This window comes from Ixodes scapularis, unplaced genomic scaffold, assembly GCF_016920785.2.
Source record: "Ixodes scapularis isolate PalLabHiFi unplaced genomic scaffold, ASM1692078v2 PGA_scaffold6__148_contigs__length_123643588, whole genome shotgun sequence".
Taxonomy (NCBI): Eukaryota; Metazoa; Arthropoda; class Arachnida; order Ixodida; family Ixodidae; genus Ixodes; species Ixodes scapularis.
The window spans coordinates 78155509-78177049 of record NW_024609881.1 but is presented as its reverse complement, the minus strand read 5'-3'; the positions used below and the strand labels follow the sequence as shown (position 1 = coordinate 78177049).

General features: G+C 45.4%; 1 protein-coding gene across 1 annotated transcript; it reads right to left on the bottom strand.

Moving 5' to 3' along the window:
• Positions 1–411: 411 nt before the first annotated feature.
• Positions 412–21185, bottom strand: LOC8024168 (UPF0472 protein C16orf72 homolog). Its single transcript, XM_029979014.4, has 4 exons — positions 20772–21185; positions 19874–19945; positions 12474–12875; positions 412–3384 (listed from the first exon to the last, which is right to left on the bottom strand). Exons 1-4 carry the CDS (start codon positions 20950–20952, stop codon positions 3170–3172), a joined length of 870 nt encoding a protein of 289 aa, XP_029834874.2. The 5' UTR covers positions 20953–21185; the 3' UTR covers positions 412–3169.
• Between the last annotated feature and the right edge of the window lie 356 nt (positions 21186–21541).

Sequence of the window (21541 nt, the reverse complement as noted above, 5' to 3'; positions counted from 1 at the left end):
TGATCGTTTAACATCTCCATCACTGCACGTAACCCTTATTGACAGTTCAGGGTCTCTAAACTCGTCGAACACAAAGTTGGGGCCGAAGTTGAGGGAGCCCAGCGATTGGCCCAACACGACGATGACTTCGCGCCTTTTTCGGTGACGTCTAATCGGGGCGCTTTGCAAACTTTCGGCTCCAACTTTGTGCTTGACGAGTTTAGGGTCCCAGATCAGAGTTTAACCTACTAACCCTCACTTACTCAATGCATCAAAGCCATAACTCGGCACCAACTGTGGACATGGCAAAACGAATAGGCTGATTGCCATGCAATCCCCATCAGTTTTCACTTAGTCTCCACCGAGGGAACAAATAGGTGACCAAACATCGGCGTGCAGATGCCGTGCAAATTAAGAGTCAAGGAGGTCCAGTGAAAGCAAAGTAATGTCCTTTATAACTCTCAAAGCAGCACTGCTGACAGACAAGCCGAGATGACAGATCCAAAAAAAGAACATGGGTCATTTCTCTGTCAAACTTACTTATATAAAAATAAACGAACAGGGGGAACTATAAACAGTGGGTAAACAAACAGACAAAAAAAAATGCTGCAGCTTCCTCCTGGTCCGTTGAGCAGATGCGCCAGCCTTGCGACCAAAACTAGAAAATATATCCGTGCCAAAACTGACTCCAGCTTTTTAAATAAAAAGAAAACTTTCCCTCCAAAACAATCTACACGGATAAGCCTCATCTCAAAGCCGACGAGAAATTGCTGGAATACTGTTGGCGCCTGAAACGGGTGCCAACCAAAACAATGTTGCACAAGCCACAAGAGATTCACAATGTCAAAACTGCTCCGAATACCGGATTTTTGAAAATATTAAGAGGATGATTAAGTTTTGAGGCAGGAACGAGATTTGACTAAAAACATGGTACTCAAGAGTTCCTGCATGGAACAAGATGTTCATTGTGCGGGACAGTCGGATTCCTGAAGGTCGATAATCACAGCATCCAAATCTTTTGGCCAGAGCCCTCTCCAATTCAAATAGTAACATTTTGTTGCTTTGCAATAGTTTACATTCAGCGACAAAATCTGAATGCTAAAATGTACTGCCCAAGCCAGTCAATAGCAAAAGTGAAATCTGCCACAATTTGTTTTAGCTGAACCTAAAAGAAAACTAAGTATCAACAAATCAAACTGCAGGTGATCGGACTGCGGGCGTGCGTCAGATAAGGCACTCTTCAGCAAGGCTGCAAAAGAAAAGAAGAAAAAAAAAAGAAAAGGCTCCTAGCAAAGTTGGGGGAAAAGATTTATGAAACAAGTTTGTTCCTACATGCAGCACAGAAGAAAACAATCGGTCGGTAGCCAGCACCTCGTTCGAGTGGGCATAATGGGGCGACCCTGGTGCACCCCAGGTCTGCTCCCTTACCGAAACAAGGTTTCGAAACAATGCATTCAAAGCTGTCGGCTGCTTGGGAACTCGGGGTAAACGGAAGGTCGAAGCTGCCATCCATGTTGCATCCCAGAGTCGGTGTCGTCCTCAAAAAATGCAGTGGCGCGAGAGTTGCAAGAACAAACGAGCAAACAGTAAAATAAGAACTATGTACAGAGGGGGGAAAACCGCAAACACGAATCCCGAGCCACGCCTACTCAAGATTGGTTGCGCGGGAGAAACAAAAACGGATTTACAAGCGTACGGGATATGGAAACAATCGGTATCAATAAACAACGAGACAGAGTCCTCAATGCTGGCGGTGGTGGGGTCAAAAAATCGTGGAACAAAACAGTAATAAACAATCGCTCCTCCGCGACTATGCGTCCGAAATAAAATAGTAATAAAGGCCGAGGAGCGAGGTGCAATCAAAAACACGCAAAACAACAGTTACTGTCCGGCTATGCCGAACAAAAAATTCGGGTGTCTTTCACTTCGTAAATTTTTGGGGGGTGGGGGAGGAAAAGGGAGGCGGTGAGGGGGAGGGGAGAGATCCGTGAGGCAGTCAACGACAGCATCTCTGTTACAATATGCACGAAATACTGCTGGAGGATGCCTGTCGCGTCTATCGTCTGCAAGCATCCATCTGGTACTTGTAGTCCCAGCCTCTCTCTCTCTTGGCTCAGAAACGCACGTGGCAGCGAGATCATTTGTGGCACTTTACAAAGCGGCGGCACAAAAAGCTGTCGTTGGTTGAAGGCCCGACAAAACCCAAGACGGCAAGATCCCCGTTCCCGGGAGGACTTGCAGTTTGCGAGGGACCGCCGTCTGCATATGGCACTTTCTGCGTCGTCCGACCTCGACCTTAGCGTCAGACCAAGACCTGCGGTCTGCAAACCTGCCTTTATTGCGCCCATTTCTCTCGGCATCAAATGACGATGGTACGGCCACTTTAGTTTGGTCGCGTGTCCCAGCTGCTTGCAAGATAGATACGTAACAGTGTCCACTGCTCGGCCAGCTCTCTTCTGCTACCAGGCCGGCACCAGTTATATGGAATTTGGGTGAGAGCAGACGACAGGTCGGGCGCTCGTCGGCAATATCTTGACAGCAGAAGACTGTTGAAGGCAGCCGCTGGTGGTCACTCCCCACCAGGACTGTCCGCAGCAATCGCAACGGCCGGCTGCGGGAGGTCCCCGATGCCCAAAAACCGAGACGCCAGGTGACTGTATGTGACGATTGATGACCAGGCTAGGGGATGATGTTCTGCAACCCCAAACTCGTAGACGGTAACCAGGGTGGCCAATGACCGTAGCGTGTAATCACCATCACAGATGAGCAAGGTCGCCATGAATACAGACCACTGCAGACAGCAGATGAGCACCAGGTTTGCAGATGACCGTAGGCAGCAGGCGACAACCAAGATTGCAGACAGCTGCAGACATCGACTGGGGTTGCAGACTGCCGTTAACAGCAGACTGCAACCAGGATTGCTGGTGACGGCAGACAGAAGCAACCAGGATCGGAGATGACGGCAGTCGGTGGGTGACATCCAAAACTTCAGCGCACAGCGTTCAGAGTTGCAGACGGCCGTTCACAACAGCCAGCAAAAGCCAGTGACCTCCAATGACAATGCTTGACGAGACCCCCGCCCCATTCGAGGGCACCGCGACGCTGCCAGGTTCCCGGAGACTGCGACGCATTGCAGACGACAGATGACCGCGGGCGCGTGGCCTTGGATGGTGAGGGACGGGCCTGGCCTTCAAAGAAGACGCGGCCGCTTGTGGGTGGGCGAGTCCATGACCACGTCTCCGGGGGAGGTGCCTCCCGAAGCGCCCCGCTTGCGGGACTCCACGTGGCGAGCAAACTCCTCAGCGATGAAGTTGCTCAGGCTGGCCGCCGTGGGGGCACCACAACGGTAGCCGGGGGGAGACACTCCGCCGATTGCACTACTGTGGCTTCGACTGGAACCCAGTGCTGGGGGGAAAACAAGCGAGCGAATGCAAAGTCTGAGCGGGGAAGATAGACTGGAAAACACTTCACACAGCCGTCCATCCTCTACAGCACGAGTTCTTTAACGGCAGTTCCTAGGAAGGTAACCTAAGTGCCCTCAAGCGTTCTCCAAGCTCTTAAAGGAGCTGTGCAACGGTTTCAGTGCTTTGCTTAAATAATTTGGGAGTTAGTGTCTCGACCTTTCTGAAGTAAAGAACAAAAAACCACTTTTGCCTGCATATCCTAGTTTTTATTTTAAAAATGAACGAAGATTGAGGTTTTCGGCACCTCTCAACTCCTTCACAATCTTCCGAGTCACGTGCGCTGTGATGTCAATGGGAATCGCGCGGGGTTCCGGTGAAGCTCTCTCTCTACAGCCTTCAGTGAGCAGCAAGAACTCATCCACTCGCGACCGCGTGACCACGTGCTGGCACAGCGCGGACAATATGGTGAAAGGAGGAAAGTCTCATCCGGGTCCGGCAATACCCGTCCGGCTCTGTCCCCCTCCCCCTCCGGCTTCTGTTCGCGGTAGCACATAGAGCCCAAGGTTTTGTGGACCTAGGATAGATGGCGCCACTAAAACTCCGTATAATAAAACTTTTGTAGATATGATACCAGGTTTTTGACGCATATATAATTATGTTGGAACGACAAGATGTATAGAAAAGTTACCTTTTATCGAGCAGGTATTCGCACAACCTGCTATCTTTCTACAATACCCCCATTGACGTCACGCCGCGTGTTTCTCATGGCCGCTGCTCGCGGCTGCAGGTCGGAGAATATTCTAATTTTTGCCTCGCGATTACGCGGCGGAATCGCAACATTTCGAAGGGAAGAGGCGTGTTTTCTGTCCTTTGTGACCAGATGAACAATGTCAAAAGTAGAAGATGTCAATTCTTTCAACGTTAAAATCGTTGCACAGCTCCTTTAAAGGTGCACTAAAGGCGTTTCTGAGATCGTCAGTTCTTGGGGATAACTCATTCTACGGGATCTTAGCATCTCAGAAATCGAAAAATTATGCTGGTGCGACGTCTATTTCCCTACTAAAAATGTAATAAAAGTTTGTGCCACGCGCCTTTCTGAGCAGAAAAATCTAGAGCACAGAATTCTACGGAGGCGCCAGCAGCGTGACGACAAGTGCGCATCAACCAATCGCAAACCGCCTTTCCGAGAGAGGTGGCTTGCGACTGGCTGACGCGCGTCCGTCGTCACGTCGCCTCTGGTGGATTCTGTGCTCTAGATTTTTACACTTGGAAAGGGGCATGCCAGAAACTTCTATCACATTTTTAGTAGGGAAACAGACGTTGCAAATGCATAATTTTTGAATTTCTAGGATGCTTGGGAGTTCATAAGATAAGTTATCACCAAGAACAGATGATTCCAAAAACGTCTTTATCGTGCACCTTTAAATTTCTTCCGCCATCCCTGCCCCCACGTAAAATGTCTTTCCAGTTTAAAAAGCATCTTAGCAGATCTGAGCTACCCATTGATGCACAACTATAAGACCAAAATAATCATAACCTAACACCTGAAACTGTGGTGTGAAAAACTTAAAGAACTTTCAAGCCGGAGAAAAAGACAACAGTAGGAGAACATCTCAAACCTAGCAACTGTCATTTATTTTTCTCGCCCCTTATATATACTGATGCGGACATCACCGACCTCTTCATGTATATACTCTTTATGGACACAACAACAGAATGATCTATCATCAAATCGTTTTGTTTTGGTTAGATAAATAGAAATGACTCAGGGTCATAGCCATTGTGAGAAAGGGTAGTACAGCGTCTAACACTATCAAGGCCTCGCTGTTAAGAGGTTATTCAGTTGTAGTGTCCGCAAACAGTATCTGTGGAGAGGTCGGTGATGTTAGCATCGGGTGTATATAATGACCGATTCACACGACGTACCACGTGACTGTGAAGTCACCGATTCCCGCGATCCGTGCCTCGTTCGCGGACGCGCGGAGTGAAATGGTCGAGCGCCTTTCCACTTGCGGATTTTCGGCGGGTGATTGACTCGATAAATGTGTAGTCTGACAACGGCACAATGTTTATTTTTTGTTTGTTTAGGGATGATTAAAACAAAAATGGCACGTTATTGCATTTTGTGCAATAGCTGGTTAATTTGGTTGTGTGATTCTTGCTTCCACGCGTGAAAGGAACTGTAGAAACTTTGCCCAGCTGACGCAAAGCAGGATTCGGTACTCCTCCCGGTCCAAGTCAAGAAGCTTCTGTCAAAACTCGTCTAGCACGCCGCAATAATTCTTGCACGTCCAATCAGCCTTTCATTAATTTTGCTCTTAGACAACCGTGCCACAGTGCAATCGTGCGATGTTGGCGTTTTGCGGGACTCTGGGGACGTGAAAAGGTTCGGTCCATCCTCGCTCTAGTCTGCTCGTTGTCTCCCTCATGTGGATGCGCTCGGGGGACTGACGATCCGCAGACATGTCGTTACATGATCAATCAATCCGCGGATCAGTGCGCCGTGTGAATCGGCCGCAAGGAGCGAGAAGAATAAATGAAATTGGCCGAGTCTAAGATGTCCTCCAGCTGTTCTTTTCCTTGGACTTTAAAAGTTACTTAATTTTTCAGCACCATAGTTTCCGGCGTTAATTTATAATTATTTACTACCAGCTTGCCTACACAATCACTGTTCTCTTGCTTTTTTTAATACACAATACTCTTCTTAGTATGTGTACTACTACTACTTGCAAGGTCTGTAGGCTTCTGAACTGCTTTACCGCACTAATGCCCAGACCGGGACGGGTTCCTTGGCTATCAGTGAGAGCAGGTAAAGACTCCTTGAGATTGTTTGAGAACCCCTGCTCCACAGACTAGAGCACGGAGGTCCTCCACAGTTTGCCAAGCCCTCTGTCTTCTACAGACTGTAGAGGACACCTTACAACTCCAAATGTTCACTTCACCAAGTACGGACTCTAGAGGACACTCTACAATGGCACGTGTTCAGCTCACCGAGCCGTCTGTCCTGTACAGACTAGAGAACAAATGTCCTCTAGAGTTCGTCGAGCCATCTGTCTTCTACAGACTGTAAGGGACACTGCAACAAGTGTCAAGTTCTCCGAGCCATCAGTACCCTACAGACTGTAGGGTACATTTGACCAAGCAGTCTTTCAACCACTGAAGAGGTGACGTAAACTGAAAGAAACGACAGCGCAGGGGCAACTGAGACAAAAGCGACGGCGATGCTGCACATTGCGTCACTACGGTACTGGCTAAACTGACAGAAGCGGAGAAAGGCCTCAATACTTTGAGGTACGCTGACCGCGACATAAGTGGGCCCACAACCAACCTTCTTCCTAACCAGTCTATTAAAGGGGAACTCCACCGACTTTTCGAGCTACCTAATCCAAAGGCATAATCTGGATGTGGATGGCTTCCTGATTCCGAAATGCTATCTTGTTCTCCCAGATTCACTCTAGTTAATTAAAAAAGTGATATTTTGTTTACTGCCAAAACTGAAACATTGTTCTCCCTAGTTTTTCCCCAGTTTTCCCCGCCGCCCAAGCGTGACGTCACTTGTGTGCAGCGAGGCGTGCGGCCAGCAATCGGGTACGCTCGCGCCCGCCTTTCTCGCGTCTAACAGCGAGAAAACCTGGGCGTTCGTGCTGTTTGAAGTTGATAATTATATATATTTGTACCAGTGTGTCGAACCGAAAAAAATATGGGTTCGGTTACGGTTCCGGTTCAGGTAAATTAATTTTGTTCCGGTTCAGTTCCGGTTCGATTAATTCCATCCCGAACCGGTTCGGGGGTGCTGAACCGGTTTGCGAACCGGTTCGGAAATTATAAATTACAAATTGCAACATCAAAATAAATTACAAATAAAACATCTGAAATCAGCACATACGAAACGGGATACATCGTAGTGTAAGGCTCTGGGATTTCTACCAGGAATGGTTTCTTTATGTGCACTCAAAGGTTACCTCACCGACGTTTACGCATTCGGACATCATCTAATTGGGTCCGACGCAGTAGCTGTAAAATCCGCGACCTCCTTACAAACCCACTTACAAGTAGAACTCGCTAACTATCCCGCCACCTCGGCATGTAAGCAGTTGAAGGAACAGTGGGGAGAAAATACAGCATTCTTTATTTGAACTAGCCTTCGGTAACTCAAATTAGACCCTTAAGGAAGTTTTCATTAAACAAGATACGGAATATGAAAAACACTTCACCGAACGCAACGCCAGAAGGACGTAATAGGATAAATATTAAAATAGAAGAGTTCGCTGTTTCACAAATATGTTAGCTTCTAAGTGCCTATACGAAACCGGATGCATTATTATCAAACTCCACAGCCTTTTCTTTTCTCATTCCGATGGAAGCAAGCTTCGAGAACTCGCGCGTTCTAGAAACATGTTATGAAATGAGCACACAGCAGCATTTAGGATTTACGAGATTGTAGAAAAATGATATCCCGTGACGCGATATCTTTTTTTTTTTTTTTGCACAGCCTTTAATTCTCTTTTTTCCGTGCAAGCCGCAACCAGCGCAATACTGGTTCCTATGGCAAGATTCATGAATGCAGCGTTTGTCAAGATTCATGGACGCAGCGTTTATATTCCTAAGACTGAGTGGAGAAGAAAAATATGTAAGCGAGGTGTGTGTCAGTTGACGGCACTTAAAGAACAAATGGCATCGATAGCACATTCATTGTCAACAGCGCGTGGCCGAACCGTTTTGACATGAGCCGGTAACCGTTTTTTTTTTTCCAGTTCAGTTCCGGTTCGGGTTCATCGCGATAACAATATAACGGTTCGGGTTCAGTTCCAGAAAAAAATACCGGTTCGGTTCCGTTCCGGTTCGACACCCTGATTTGTACAAAGTATGGCCTTGGCCTACGTACATAACTATAAAAAAAGTAAAAAAAAAAAAAACAAAAACGGGAGCAATCGGAATTTTTATAAAACCGTTTCTGCAACTCGCCACGCTCAAGCCGCGGCTCGCTAGCTTCGTGATATCGCTAGTAAATCCATTCTCTTTTTATTATAAGATGGCTGGCAAAGAAAGGTCCAAAAGTCACGCAATACATTTTTTGACGAATTTCCAAAGCACCGCGGAAAATGCTCGGAATGTGGGTACAGATGCCCCACACGCCCGTATGACCTGAAAGAATGTGCCATTTGTTTTAGACTTTCTTTTGAAAAGTTGCTGTTGCAGGTGTCAGCACGTGTAACTACTCTTGTGGCTTGAATATGCCCCTTGGTGCTTAAGTAATTTGGCAAAAGATCTGTAGACCATTTCTGAAAAGTGCTTCTGGTCGATGCCATTTTCAGCATTTCTGCCAGTGGCATGTACATTGCTCGCCTTCCAAAGCGATGAACATGTGCATGCTGAGCAGGGACCTAAGACATGTAGACTGTGATTCTCGTAAACAATGAAATGCATAGAATGGAATGAACTGCATTCATGTAGATCAGATGGCAAATTACTGGTCATGAAGATCGTGTTAAAATGACGTTTAAAAGAACATCGCAATCACCAAGCCAAACATCAAGGTGCAATGGAATGCGTATAAAATACACCAAATACACTGTTCATTTCCAAAAAAAGAATATTTGCCTGAAGATACAAAAGTGTGTGAGGTACAGAAAGACATCATAAATCTTTTAATTCAAAATAAGTTAACAAAAGTTACCCATCCACGAGAGCACAAGGGAAGGGGGTAATTCTATATAAGATTTCTTTTTTTTTAAATTAAGTTGGTTTAGCAGTTTTCACCAGCTGTAAATTTGTATGCCTCCCCTAACAACATTAATATTTTCATGGTTTAAAAAAAACAAAACAAAGCTTTTCGGCCCTATATAAAATTTCTTAGCAATAGAATAAATGAAAGACGTTTTGATCACTTTTTCTGCATAGAATATTGCAAGCCAACCATTTGACAAACTAGGAAAGGCTCTGTCGTATATTAATGGAGCTCAACACCTGCTCCATAAAGCTCTGTAATAGCAGACAGGAATAGCAATATATCGAAAGTCATGTCTAAATTCAGACTTGGAACTTTGTTTAGACGTTTCACTCCTCGTTTTTAACATATCGGCCGCCTGAGTGGAACTCCGAGAGTAACCTGAGCTAGATTCGACGACCGAAACAAATGTAGTGTTTATAAAAAAAAAAGAAAAAAGACTGAATTAATTGTGAATAACACTTTTGACTGTGCAAAATGTCCACTATAGTGCTAGATTGTGTACTATATTTCTCTATTTTATTAGCGCTCTTCTTTGGACGGATGTCGTTATGGTCACAGCCTGCTTCAGTCTGCGCTTGCTGCTCTTGAAGCTGTTCCAGCTGCTGAAGGATACTCAACTCGGAGCACAAGGCTATAAAGTATTCCGGGCAAAAGTGCAAATGTTTCATGCGACACTAGTTCTCTCGGCACACAGCTCGCGGAAAAGCACCTTGACGTGGCTGGCCTCCATTGCTGCCAGGGAACGCTTTTTTCTTTCTCCCACGAAAAGAAGGGTAAAAAAATAAGCTTTTTCCCGGCACTGTTTCTACTCTATCGCGGAGCACAGATTGCTACTTATTGCAAAGGAACTTTCAACCTTGAAGCTGTGAAAAAATTATCTCGGGCAGCAGCCACTTCGCCGCTGCCCGAGTCGCTCGCCCGCCTGCACATCCGTGACGTACGTGAGTAGGGAAAAGTAGGGATTTTTTATTGTTGCCAGTAAAGAGTCGCCTCCTGGAACCCTCGCGGCCGGCGTAACTTGAAAATTTAACAACTTCACGGAAAATTTTTATTTTTTTTAAATATTTTGGTTATCAGTTGAGAAAGGGTTATTGATGCGGATGGATTCCAGCCAAATCGAAGTCTACCAATAAATCGCCGGAGTTCCCCTTTAAACAGGATGGGAGGCCCACCAGTTTGTAGTCACCATCTCGGGATAATCGGCATCAATAACCTTGCTGCCACTTGTTGCACGAGCTCCTGAGTCCCGTGACCATATAGTGACATAATGTCCACGCATATAAAGGGCACCCACATAAGTTATCCATTTACCTATAAAATGCAATCCTAAAACAAAAAAAAAAAATATATATATATATATGTTTTATTTTTGAAATTCAGATTCTCAGCACGAATTGAAAAGGGCCACTAAAAAAAAAAGCAAAGAAACATTGCTCCTTACATCTTTTATTAAACATTGTGTTCTTTCAAGATCGGAAGGCACTTATCAACTTGTCCTGAAGGATTTTCGTGAAATAATTCTCTTATCTAGAAATATTGTTTTGGAAACAAAATGCGTCCGTGGATACTTGCTATTATTTCTGAGCAAACTATTTACACACTCTGCTATTTTATAGAAGCCATATCTCCACTTGCACATATTCAATCTTCATCATTCTTTTATTTCTCCGGTGGGTGTATGTGTGACACACAATATAAAGGATATAAATAATTAAATATGGTACCAGTCTTCTTTTAGGTGCCCTGTAAGGCACCCTGCAATAAACCATTTTGCAACAGGAAAATCCAAGTGTCCAAAAAGCCTATAAATCATCCCAGAGCTTATATTTTTTTTTTATTTTTATTTTATTTAGTATACCCTCAGGGCCAAAGGCATTAGAGAGGGGAGTGGTTACAATCAAGAAGAAATTAAACAAACAGAGTACAGCAAAAATGGTAATACAAATAAACAAAAAATGGCATATAATCATACAATGTTAGCTAAGGCGTTCTTGAAGTGATGGGAGTCTTCGATGGGAGCCTGATCGGTTTCTGCAGACCTTTTAGTTTACTGATATACCGTAAAATACCAAGCAAGTGCCTACTCAAAATTCTGCAGACCTTTTAGTTTACTGATATACCGTAAAATACCGGGCAAGCGCCCACTCAAAATTTAGAGATAATCGTGAAAAAAAATGGGGGATGGGCGCTTGTCCGGTCATCAATTTTACATATAAATGTACTGTGCCTACTTTTTCATATCTTAGAAATTTGGATATGGGCGCTTAATGTGGAATGGGCGGATGCGCGGTATTCTACGGTATGTTTTAGTATTTTATTTAAGTACTTCAATTTGTCTCAATCCTTCCCATAACCTTTGCTAATTAAATTTTCAACATTAACAAAACTCGCCAGGTTAAATAGAAAACAAGTACAAGTCTGTATTAAGATTGTAACGGCAGATAAGCTATGTAAATTTCAATGGAACCGAATCGCAAGTTATATAAACACAAGCCCTAGAAACAGTAATGCCTAAATCCAAAAAAAAAAAAAAAAGAAGAAAAGTTGTAAATTTCTCATTCTGTCAGGCCAAACAGAGACAATACCTTCCAGTCGAAATCGGCACAAACGCAGCCCGCAGACTGGTCACGCACACTGCATCATCGCTTGGCTCGCACTCCAGTCCATTCAACGTGTCGGCAGCTATTTGGACGTACCTAATCCCAAACAATGCCTGAGGCACTGCACATGCTTCGAGTATTGCCACCCCAGGCATGTGGCCAAGATTAACAGCAGCAGCTCAAACCGACCCCAGGACGTCTGGCCACTCACTCGAGCTGCAGGTTGAGGAGGCTAAGGTCGATAGATTTTAAGAGCAGCATTCAAAAGCCCAGTTCTTAGTTCATTTGTGTCCGCACGTAGCCTTGACGGCGACGTGACGCCGACGTTCACCTGATATCAGCATTACCCTTGCCATGTGACATCGCACGACACTGGCGTCATTGTGTCACATGGTCATGTGACTTAACGTCAAGTGACATCATGACATCACAAAGGATCTATAAGGGCTATGCATTTCGAGCACCTTTGGAATATTTCAAGACGCAGATTATCATTTTTTTCCACATTCTTTACAACGATTTGTGTATGGAGAGAAAAGCTGAAGGTGTATATGAGAACACCGAGGATTCACCAGTAAGAACATCTATTCGTGGCCACCGTAAGTGAATGGCTTTGTATGACGATGACCAAGCTTGAGCACAGTCAAGCTCAAATGTGTGAACCAGCCTTTTCTTTCTTTCTTTGAGTGTGCACAAATATCCAGGCTACAGCCGTTTCTGGACATTGACTGAATAAACAAATAATAAAAGCACCCTCACCCGACGAGATAGCCAGTGCCTCCCGAAACGTGTCCAGGTCCACGTCTTCCGCGTCGGGACTGGGCGGGGCACCCCCCATGGCACCGCCTCCTCCGGCCCCGCCCCCGAGGGCCCCGGCCCCCACGGGCCCGCCCCCGAGCCTTGATGCCTGCCCCCTGAGGGGTGCCACCCCTTCCAGGGCCAGCCTCTGCCGGGGCGAGCCCCAGTGGTGGTGGTGGTGGTACGGGTGGGCGTGGCCCGATCCCTGGTGGGCGGAGCCCTTGCCGCACAGGAAGGCCACCAGGTCCTCCCGGCGGATGTGGCGCTTGCGCTTCTTGGCCCAGGCCAGCAGGTCCCGGGTGCGCCGCTGGTATCCGCACTGGAAGCCCAGCTCGCTCACCCGCTTCTCCGCCTCCATGCACTCTGTGCACACAAGGGGCGATGGTCAGAGGGATACCCTGGCGTTTCCCTCATGGTCTCCGATTCGCCTTGAAGTTGATGAGATGCACCAACAAGCATCGCTGAACTAGTAACCCAAATATTAGGCAAAAAGAATTACTTTTATCTCGAAGTTATGCTCCATGTTTATTTTTTACGTGCATACCAACGGCTCTAAGGCCCTTGCGGTAAAACACGAACATGAGGTACATATTCACCCCAAATATACATGGTTAAGACCGTACGCACGCTTAAAATTTATACACACACCTTAAAAGGGGCAAATTTGTATAAAACATATTAAGGTTGCAAAACTTTGCACTTGAAACATGTTGGATTCGTGATACGAGTGATAAATTGTGACGGAGATGTGGGTAAAATTCTCTACAATTCAGGCATGTGCCCAGGATTTTGTTTCGTGGGGGGGGGGGGGCACCTATGACAAAATGCAGTATGAGGGGGGAGAGGAGGCCCCAGCAAAATGGAAGATTTTGGTGGGGGGGGGGGGGGGGGGGGGGGGGGCGGGCCCCATGGCCCCCCCCTCCCCTGGCTACGTGCCTGCTACAATTTCTAGAGCTTTGTCTATCAACAATATAGACTGAACTGATTACTGAATTTATCATTTCTGACCCCGCCATTTTTTTTCTTCAAGCTTAAAGTCTCTACTGGCAACAATGAAAAAGTTCCTCCAGCAGCAGGAATGAGCTGTAGACTTAGGACTGTAGAATTTATTCCCAACTGATTACAAGCAGTGTCGCGGTGGCAAACAAATGCTCCGAAAGCTCACTCCAGCACCCGAAATGAATGCTTGGCATGCTCCGTTTCTTAGATCGACCGCTCAACCTGCAAGCATGCCCACTGCCGGCGCCAAAAAGTATGGGTACATTTAAACGCCGGTTTTGGCATCGTTTTCATCTGCCGATTTCACCGTAACTATTCCGAATTTTGCCGCAGTAAATATTGTACCGGATAGTGTAAAGCCCAGGGATTCAGAGAAGACAGTTAGCTGGGAGCAGCTCCAAACACTACCCAAGTACCCCTTCAGGGATGGGGTGCAACAAACATCAAACAATACAAAAAAAAAAGCGACAGAAGCGCGAGACATTCATTACCTTAATCTCTGGGATAAAGTTGGGGACACAGAACATGCTGTGCGTCGTGAGCTGCGCCGGACATTTATTTACAAGCTACCCGAAGAGACTGAATTTAGAGGAATTTATTGCGGCGATCCAGGTTTTATGTTAAATTTGGCAGGAAACCTGGATCGGCGTGCAATTACACAGCAATTTAAATTCCCCACTACACGTGGCAAATGATCACTTCCAGCTTAATTTAGCAGGTCAAAGGTTTTCTCACGCCACCGCTAAATTTATTTCTGTCGATGCATCTTATACAATGGTGCAACGTGCATGCATTCTTTTCTTTGAGTACGGATCTTAACTTTGCAAAATTTTCACAAGGGGTTATCTTTCTCGATGGATTTGCCAACGAGATTGCTGGCTCTGGATCCCGCTTGCACGTGTACTGTGATTGCAACACTCATCTGTGAGCTTATCAGTGTGGCCTCGCAGCACCGACTTTACAAATACATAGGTGCAACTCGTATACCAACATTTTTGTAAAGGAATCTGTTTAATGGGTGACACTACCTGAGAACGTATATTTTCGAACCGCTCACTCAATCGGCAGGATATTTGCGGGTGGTGTTTTGTAGCCATATAGAAGGAGGAAATGTAAGGTTTCAGCCCTGTGAATTCTATAACCCCAGAACAAAGTAAAGCAAGTTTTGCATAGAATCTGCTCAATGAGTCTACCACTGAGAAATGGTGTTAACATATTTTTCTGGTGGAATCCCTGTTGCCAATCACTATGAAAAGAAAATTTTTAAAACTATGCATTTTTTCACAAAAAAAGTTTAAGAAAAAAATTTTTTTTTTTTTTTTTTTTTTTACTTTTATTAGGTTTTGCAAAATACAATTTTTCATAGCAAAGGAAATGAAATTGTAAAATTTAAGTTCATAGTAACCGGCTCCATAAAATTTCGGCATATAAGCCACAAACATTCAGGCTCGATAGTTTCATACTGAAACAACAGTTGTATTAAGGTGGGATTTATGCCAAAAGGTGGATTCTAGAAAAACATTCAAAGTACTCGAACCTATACCTTTTCTTTAGCACTGGTGGACTGAAAATAATTTATAAAGACATACCTATGCGCTGTAAACAAATGAAACTTTCTGGGAATACTTTCTAGATGTTGGTTGATGTAAATAGGGCATTTTACAAAAGCAACTTTTTTTGCAGAATATTTTTCTCTGGATAGTGCCCCCTTTAATGCTAGTGCCACTAAATGAGCTACGCTTCAGAGTATTACCAATCTTGGGACTTAAAACTATGGTTACAAGTTATCTGAAATAACAGAAAATGCTTTTCCATCCTCCAGAAATGTTAAAACAGTTTGCGACAGAGCAAAGCAACACTATGTGTGTTTCCTAACACCGAATCTAATGCTGAGGAAGTTGCACCTTTGAGTCATGACGATCGGCAGTTGCGCCTGCTCTCTTCTAAGCACCAGGTCGGTGGCGCTTATAACAATGTCGAGGAACAGAGTGCCGAAAGTTCAAGCTTAGGTCATTTAGTGGCTTTAGCGGGTGCGACTTTTACGACCGTGTGACCTACGGACCGGGAAATGTGGTGCTTTCTGCCGAGGACTCCGAATTCGGCAGTGCGAAACATGTGACCACAATGGCAGCTTGCACTACGTCAGAGTTAGCCACGTGTAGCTGGAGCTCCGAACCACAGATGGGCACGTCAGTTTTAACCGGAGACGTCGATACAGGGTGGCCAAGGAGTGTTAGCTGGGAATGTACAGGGTGCGCAAGGTGCTTAATAACAAAACAATGGTTTCGAAAAAAAAAAAAAAAAAGACGTCTCAAAGAAATGATAATATATCTATCTGCGCGGAATTCGGTACAGATAACTGTAATCCAATCGCATTCCCAAACTTTGTTCGATAAAACTACTTTTGGCGGCAAATAATTGAATCGATGCGGCTTCGAAAACGGCCGCATGCTCCGATTGAGCAGTCCTTGTCCATGTTGGCCATAGCATCCACAATGGCAGACTCTTTGGGGTTGTGGGCCTGTTTGCTGGTCTCCCTCTCGACGACAACCCAGACATAATAGTCTGGGGTGTTTACACTTGGAGAGTTGGGAGGCCACTATGGGGGTGACGTGGTCGTGGAGCTTGTCAGCTGAGCAACCTTGGGTCGCATGGCACAGTGCGGAGTCCCGTTAAAAAATGTACGACCTCCCCTGGACCACCCCTTCTATCCACAGTTTTACTACAGTGCCGGGGTCTCTATAGAAGCCTTCGAGCAGGCAACAAGGCCCCGTTGAAAGGAGGGCGGCGGCATGGCGTGACCCTCATAGCTCATTGTGGCTAGGTCCCTCAAAGATGGCGGAAACTTTGTCCGCGCAACCGTAGGAACCTCATCGGGGCTCGCGCAGAGCCACCTGTCATTCCTCCTGTTGACCATTTGGTCTTGGTCAATGTCAGTCTCGTTGGAAGAAAAAAAAAAAAAAACCAAAGCCCGTCCGGTTCTCAAGGGTGGTGGGCTTGTTCAACAAGTGCTGGACCGAATGACACGGTGTCCCTTGGATCTTTGGGACATAAACTGCCCACCCCCCATCATGTACGACTGGTGTCTAAAGTCCTCATGCCCTACAAGCCTGATAATGAACTCTGCCACATCGAGCAGCTTTGCAATGGCCGTCGTTGACATGCTGGGGTCGTCGTTCACTATGTCCTGCACCTACTGGGCAAAGTCAAACATCCTGAAAACATTTAATAACCTGAAATGTGTGTGTTTTTTTTGTTTTTTTTGTTTTTTTCTACTTGGTTACGTTGCAACTTTTCTGTCAGAAACCAAAAGCTGTTTTCTGACCTTTAAAACGAAAGACCTTGACACATTCAAGACGATGGATACATCCAAATCACTGTGGTCGGCGGCCAAGGCCACCGACCACAGTGAAAATGAAAAGGCATGCCAGAAAATGACGGCATGCCTTTTCATTTTCTGTGTCGGACCGGAAGCTGCAATTTTGAAATTGATACACTAGATCAGGGGTCTCAAACTCATTGTGGTGTGGGGGACAGATAGCCCACCTTCGAAAGGTCGAAGGGCCGACTGGAAGGGCAGTATTTTGCTATTTTGGACAAAAAAAAATGGTGTTTCATGTTGGAAAGCAGCAGACTCTCCCAGCGACACCTCAGGTATTTTCCAAGAAAGGGATTTCGTGCTCTGCTTTTTGTAAGCTCACTGTTTTCCCAGCGACATCCTTAGCTTTTTAATTTGAATACATGTCTACTTTGGGCCTATTTCAGATGTGATAAGATTTAAAACTCCAACCTGCTGGCAATTTCAATAGAAAAAAAAAAAAAGAAAAAAAAAAAAAAGGGAAATCACTGTTGTTGTCCTGTTGCACAATTCACCATGCTCGCCACTCACGGAAAAAAATATACCCTCATACGGCAGTTTTTAGTTTCCTGGTGATTTTGACAGCAGCATTTTAAGAAAACACTTGTATTTTAAAGGTATTTTCTGATTTCCAGAAGTCCAAGTACATAGCTTCATCTTCAGCAAATGCTCCTGCTAAGTGAGAGGTCATGCAGCCAAGATGCCTCTTTGAGGAAAGCTCGCACTTGTAGCCTAATATAGTGGTGTTGTCCCTCCGGTTGATTTACATAAGAAAGGGCTCAGAAGCAAATACGGGTGTCCACCAAAAAAATTTACAGGGTTTTTTCACCACAAAAATAAACCATGCATCGTTGAACGCTCACTCTCTGCCCAAAGGTAGCGATAGAGGTAAGTTTCAGCAGGAACCAGTATTTGATTCAAAAGATGCAAGTGATTTTCTGAAAATTTCGATGGGAAAATGGTGGCGGAATACATAGAGCTTTCTGGTGCAAGAAGCCAAGTTGGGCAAAAGAAGGCCCCATTTTCCCATTAAATTTTCAGAAAATCACATCTAACTTTTGAATGAAATATTGGTTTGTGCTGAAACTTTGGAATCTGGTTCGGACCTCTAACGCTACCTTTGGGTGGATAATGAGCGTTCGGCGATGCATAGTCTTTTTGTGTTGTGAAAACAACCCTGTATATTTTTTGTTTGGTAACGCCCTGTACTTAGAGGAAACAATACCCAGTCTAAAAGAAAACATAGTATTGCAAAATGTGTGAACAGATTATATGAGCAGAGCTCATGTTCAAACAGAAATGAATCAGCAATATGAAACTATTATTTATGGGACTTGTAGCACCCACAGGATGGAACCCGGGGCTCAGAGCCATGGGATGTTGCGGGCTGCTGTTTAAGACCCCTGCACATAGGCGCAATCAAACTCAAAGTCAAGTTTCTAGACAAATAGATTATGAGAAGTTATGCACCCCGAAGTTATGTTCTCAAATACCTGGTGCACCCTGTACTACTTGTATCTCATTCGGAGTACATTTTTCTTTGTACTTTTGGTACTTTGAAAGCAATGCAAAACAGTTAAGTTCCAAGTAAATCTTTGCAAGTCAGTCTGTGAGAAGTGGCTGAAACCACCCCCAGCTTTTTGCTTTCAAACCAAAGGCAAAGTCGTTCTTGCATTTTGCTAAGTAAAATAGTTAACTCCTATTTTTTTAACGTTCAAGACATTGCAGATGAAGAAAGTACCGTGCCAAGAAAGACAGTGCTGAAAAAGTACTTCCACAGTACTTTTACGAGCATTTTTACTTCTTACATACACTTCATCTAACACCCAAGACGCTCGCGTGTAATCAACCTGTCTTTACATGCCAGCCCATCCTTTCTTTTTTATTTCAAGTCAACACACTTGCAGCTTTCATTACTTTCGATAGCGCATCTCGGAATCTATCCGAAATATATACAGCAACAAAATTACACCATTTCTTTTTACCACCAAACGATCCAAGCATACCAAAAAATTAAGCTCCAGTGGCTTTGCAAAACCCCCCAAAACACGACACAAGTCGAGCACGAAACGCTAAAACCACCTGCGCCTCGACAAGCTCCGCGACATCACTCCCGTCCTTCAACTAAACCCTTTGTTCCAAAACTCTCGTGCATTGTCACCGCTTCCAACCTTATCCTCCGAGCGTTTCAGCTCTGTACAACCCCAACTGGAAAAACACGACAGATTTTCCTCAAGTGCACACACTGCATGTCTCGTAATCTCCTCGAAATATTCGCAACTTTCAGCGATGGTGGTACCACCGTGTGAGAATCGCGTTCCCTAGCTCCTGGATGATTGGCTTCACAATAAAAGTGCTTGCCTACACCTTCCTGGCGTGAAAAAACAAAGTAAGGCTCCAATACTGCTCGCATAAAGCAAAACTAGAATTACTTACGCGTCGCAGCCCCGCCTCGTAGTGCTGTTCTACGACGATCATCCAGATGACAGCCATTTTGATAGGCGCCAGCGCGCCCCCTATAGGTCATGAAAGTTGTGATGCCCCCCGTTTCACTTTACGATGAACTGCAGTGGATGCAGAGAGCCATCTCCGCCAATCCAGTGCCGCGACTGGATGATGGGCTACACGCCCCACGCATCCATGCTCCACTTGAAGGTCACGTGGCACTCACATGGCATTGAGTTGGTTCCGATGGCTCGCAGCATACGCTCCAGTCCATTGTGAAGTTGAATGTAGTTTTGTTTTGAGACCATTTTTGCGTCTAGAGCGGGCAGTGGCTGAGAGGACCTACATCAATTTGTTCCTTTGAAAACTGTATTTTTTTTTCTTCTTCTTAGATTATGAAACGTGAGGCAATAGGGTACGTGTAGCGCTCGAGGTCTCGCTATCACCCGATCGCGTACTGTACGACCTCGAGTACTATTACAGGCGATCCAGTAATCACATACACCGACACACGATTATTATTGGTACTGATAAACGAAAACAAGGGAATACTGCCCACCTTTGTAGAGATTCGTCACACTCGCTGCGGCATTTTGGAAAGGCACCCATAAAGAAACTCCATGCTGGCGATCTTTAAGAGGAAATAAAGAAAAAAACATTAATACAGAGCCCGACATTTTTTTTTTTTTTTTTTCTCTCGTCGGGTTAAGAAAAATGATAGGCATTACTATCAAACAATCGTCAACGAAGAAAAAAAAGTGCACACACACACAAAAAAGGCATGACACCTCGTGTAGATTTGATCAAAAAGACATTGCGCTGTAACAAGCGATTCGCGTCGCGAGCTTTGTGGTTAACGCGTGACTATAATAATCAAACATAAGACGGATGGACAAAGACGTTTCTAACATGCTCGTCAGGTCACGCAAAAGGGGATTGCAGCATCGGGATTCAACTTTTACGCGTAAAAGAGATTGATCCGCCGAACCTTTACCAACGAGTGTATTGATCGCTAACCACTCTACAAGCACGAACCTCTTTTTAACGAATTAATATAGATAGCAGTACATGAGGCTTTTCTTACGCACTAGCCTGAAGACTTTCTAAATCGAGATAAGGAAGAAAAAAAGAAAAACGCGATCGAAGACTTTTTTTTTTTTTTTTTGAGCCGACGACTTTGTGAGTATAGCTCGCCAGTTACTACCAGATGCTGGTTTGAATAGGTACCGCGGCGCTTATAACGAAACACAGATCCACTAAAAGAGCCAGGCGAGTTCATTAAAAACGGGATAATGCAGAAGGGCATTCGTCGCGGACACAACAGTCGTATCCCTCCACTCCCCTACCCTACCCGCTCCCCTAAGCCTCGTTTCCGTGGTCGCCACCGTTTTTGCTTTTTAGGCTCTCGCACGATGCTACGCGATGTTGTCTCGGTCGGGCAGGGGTCGGGTGCGTACCTTTATACAACTGAGCCACGCACGTCGCCGAGTTCTGGAAAAGGAGCCAGAGCTTTTGGGACGATGTGTCCTTCTCGTTCTGTATCTGTGACTCCAAGTCGGGACTGCTCTCGACCTCTTCGATGCACTGGCGTTCCCAGTTCGTAATCCATGAGTCGAGCTCTTCGCTGCGCTCGGTCATTTTGAAAAGGCGGGGAGGGGAGGGGGGACTCGCCCCGAGTTTTGCAACGGCGACGACGGCACTGGTTTCGCGGAACCGAAGGGCCAGGAACGAACACGGTTTATAAGGGGACAAAAATAAAAAGAAAGACTCTCCGCTGGGCGACTGCTGCGAACGACGCAGACGAACAGTCTTCGCACACCAAGCAAGCTGCTGCCCGATTCAACAACCAGCCAACCGCTCCTCGCCCCAAAGGCCAAGTGGCCGCCTAGCGGCCTAGCGACACATTACGCAACTAGGAACGTGAGCGAGCGGTCGGGGGAAAAGCGCAAATCGAAACTGCGTAGCTGCGTTCGAATCAAAGGGGTTTAGAGCTGGTGAACACCTATGCGAAGAGAAATAATTTTGGGTTGGCTCTACTCTGGAATTACTGAGCCCGGGGAGGCTAAACTACGCTTCTTCGGCAAAATCTACACTACTTGTCAGTAAATTTTCGTTTGCTTCTCTTGTTTTTATTGGTACGTTCGTTTGCCCTACCAAACGAGTGTTTTAAATAGCCAACTGACTCTTACCGAGTAAAAAACATCCCTAAAAAATTAAACATTTGCTC

Coding starts and splice junctions, on each gene's coding strand:
- LOC8024168 (XM_029979014.4), bottom strand. CDS start 20,952: ATGACCGAGCGCAGCGAAGAGCTCGACTCATGGATTACGAACTGGGAA. Junction 19,946..20,771: donor CGTGGCTCAGTTGTATAAAG/GTACGCACCCGA, acceptor TTCCTCTTAAAG/ATCGCCAGCATGGAGTTTCT. Junction 3,385..12,473: donor GGCACTGGCTATCTCGTCGG/GTGAGGGTGCTT, acceptor TTTTCCCCCCAG/CACTGGGTTCCAGTCGAAGC.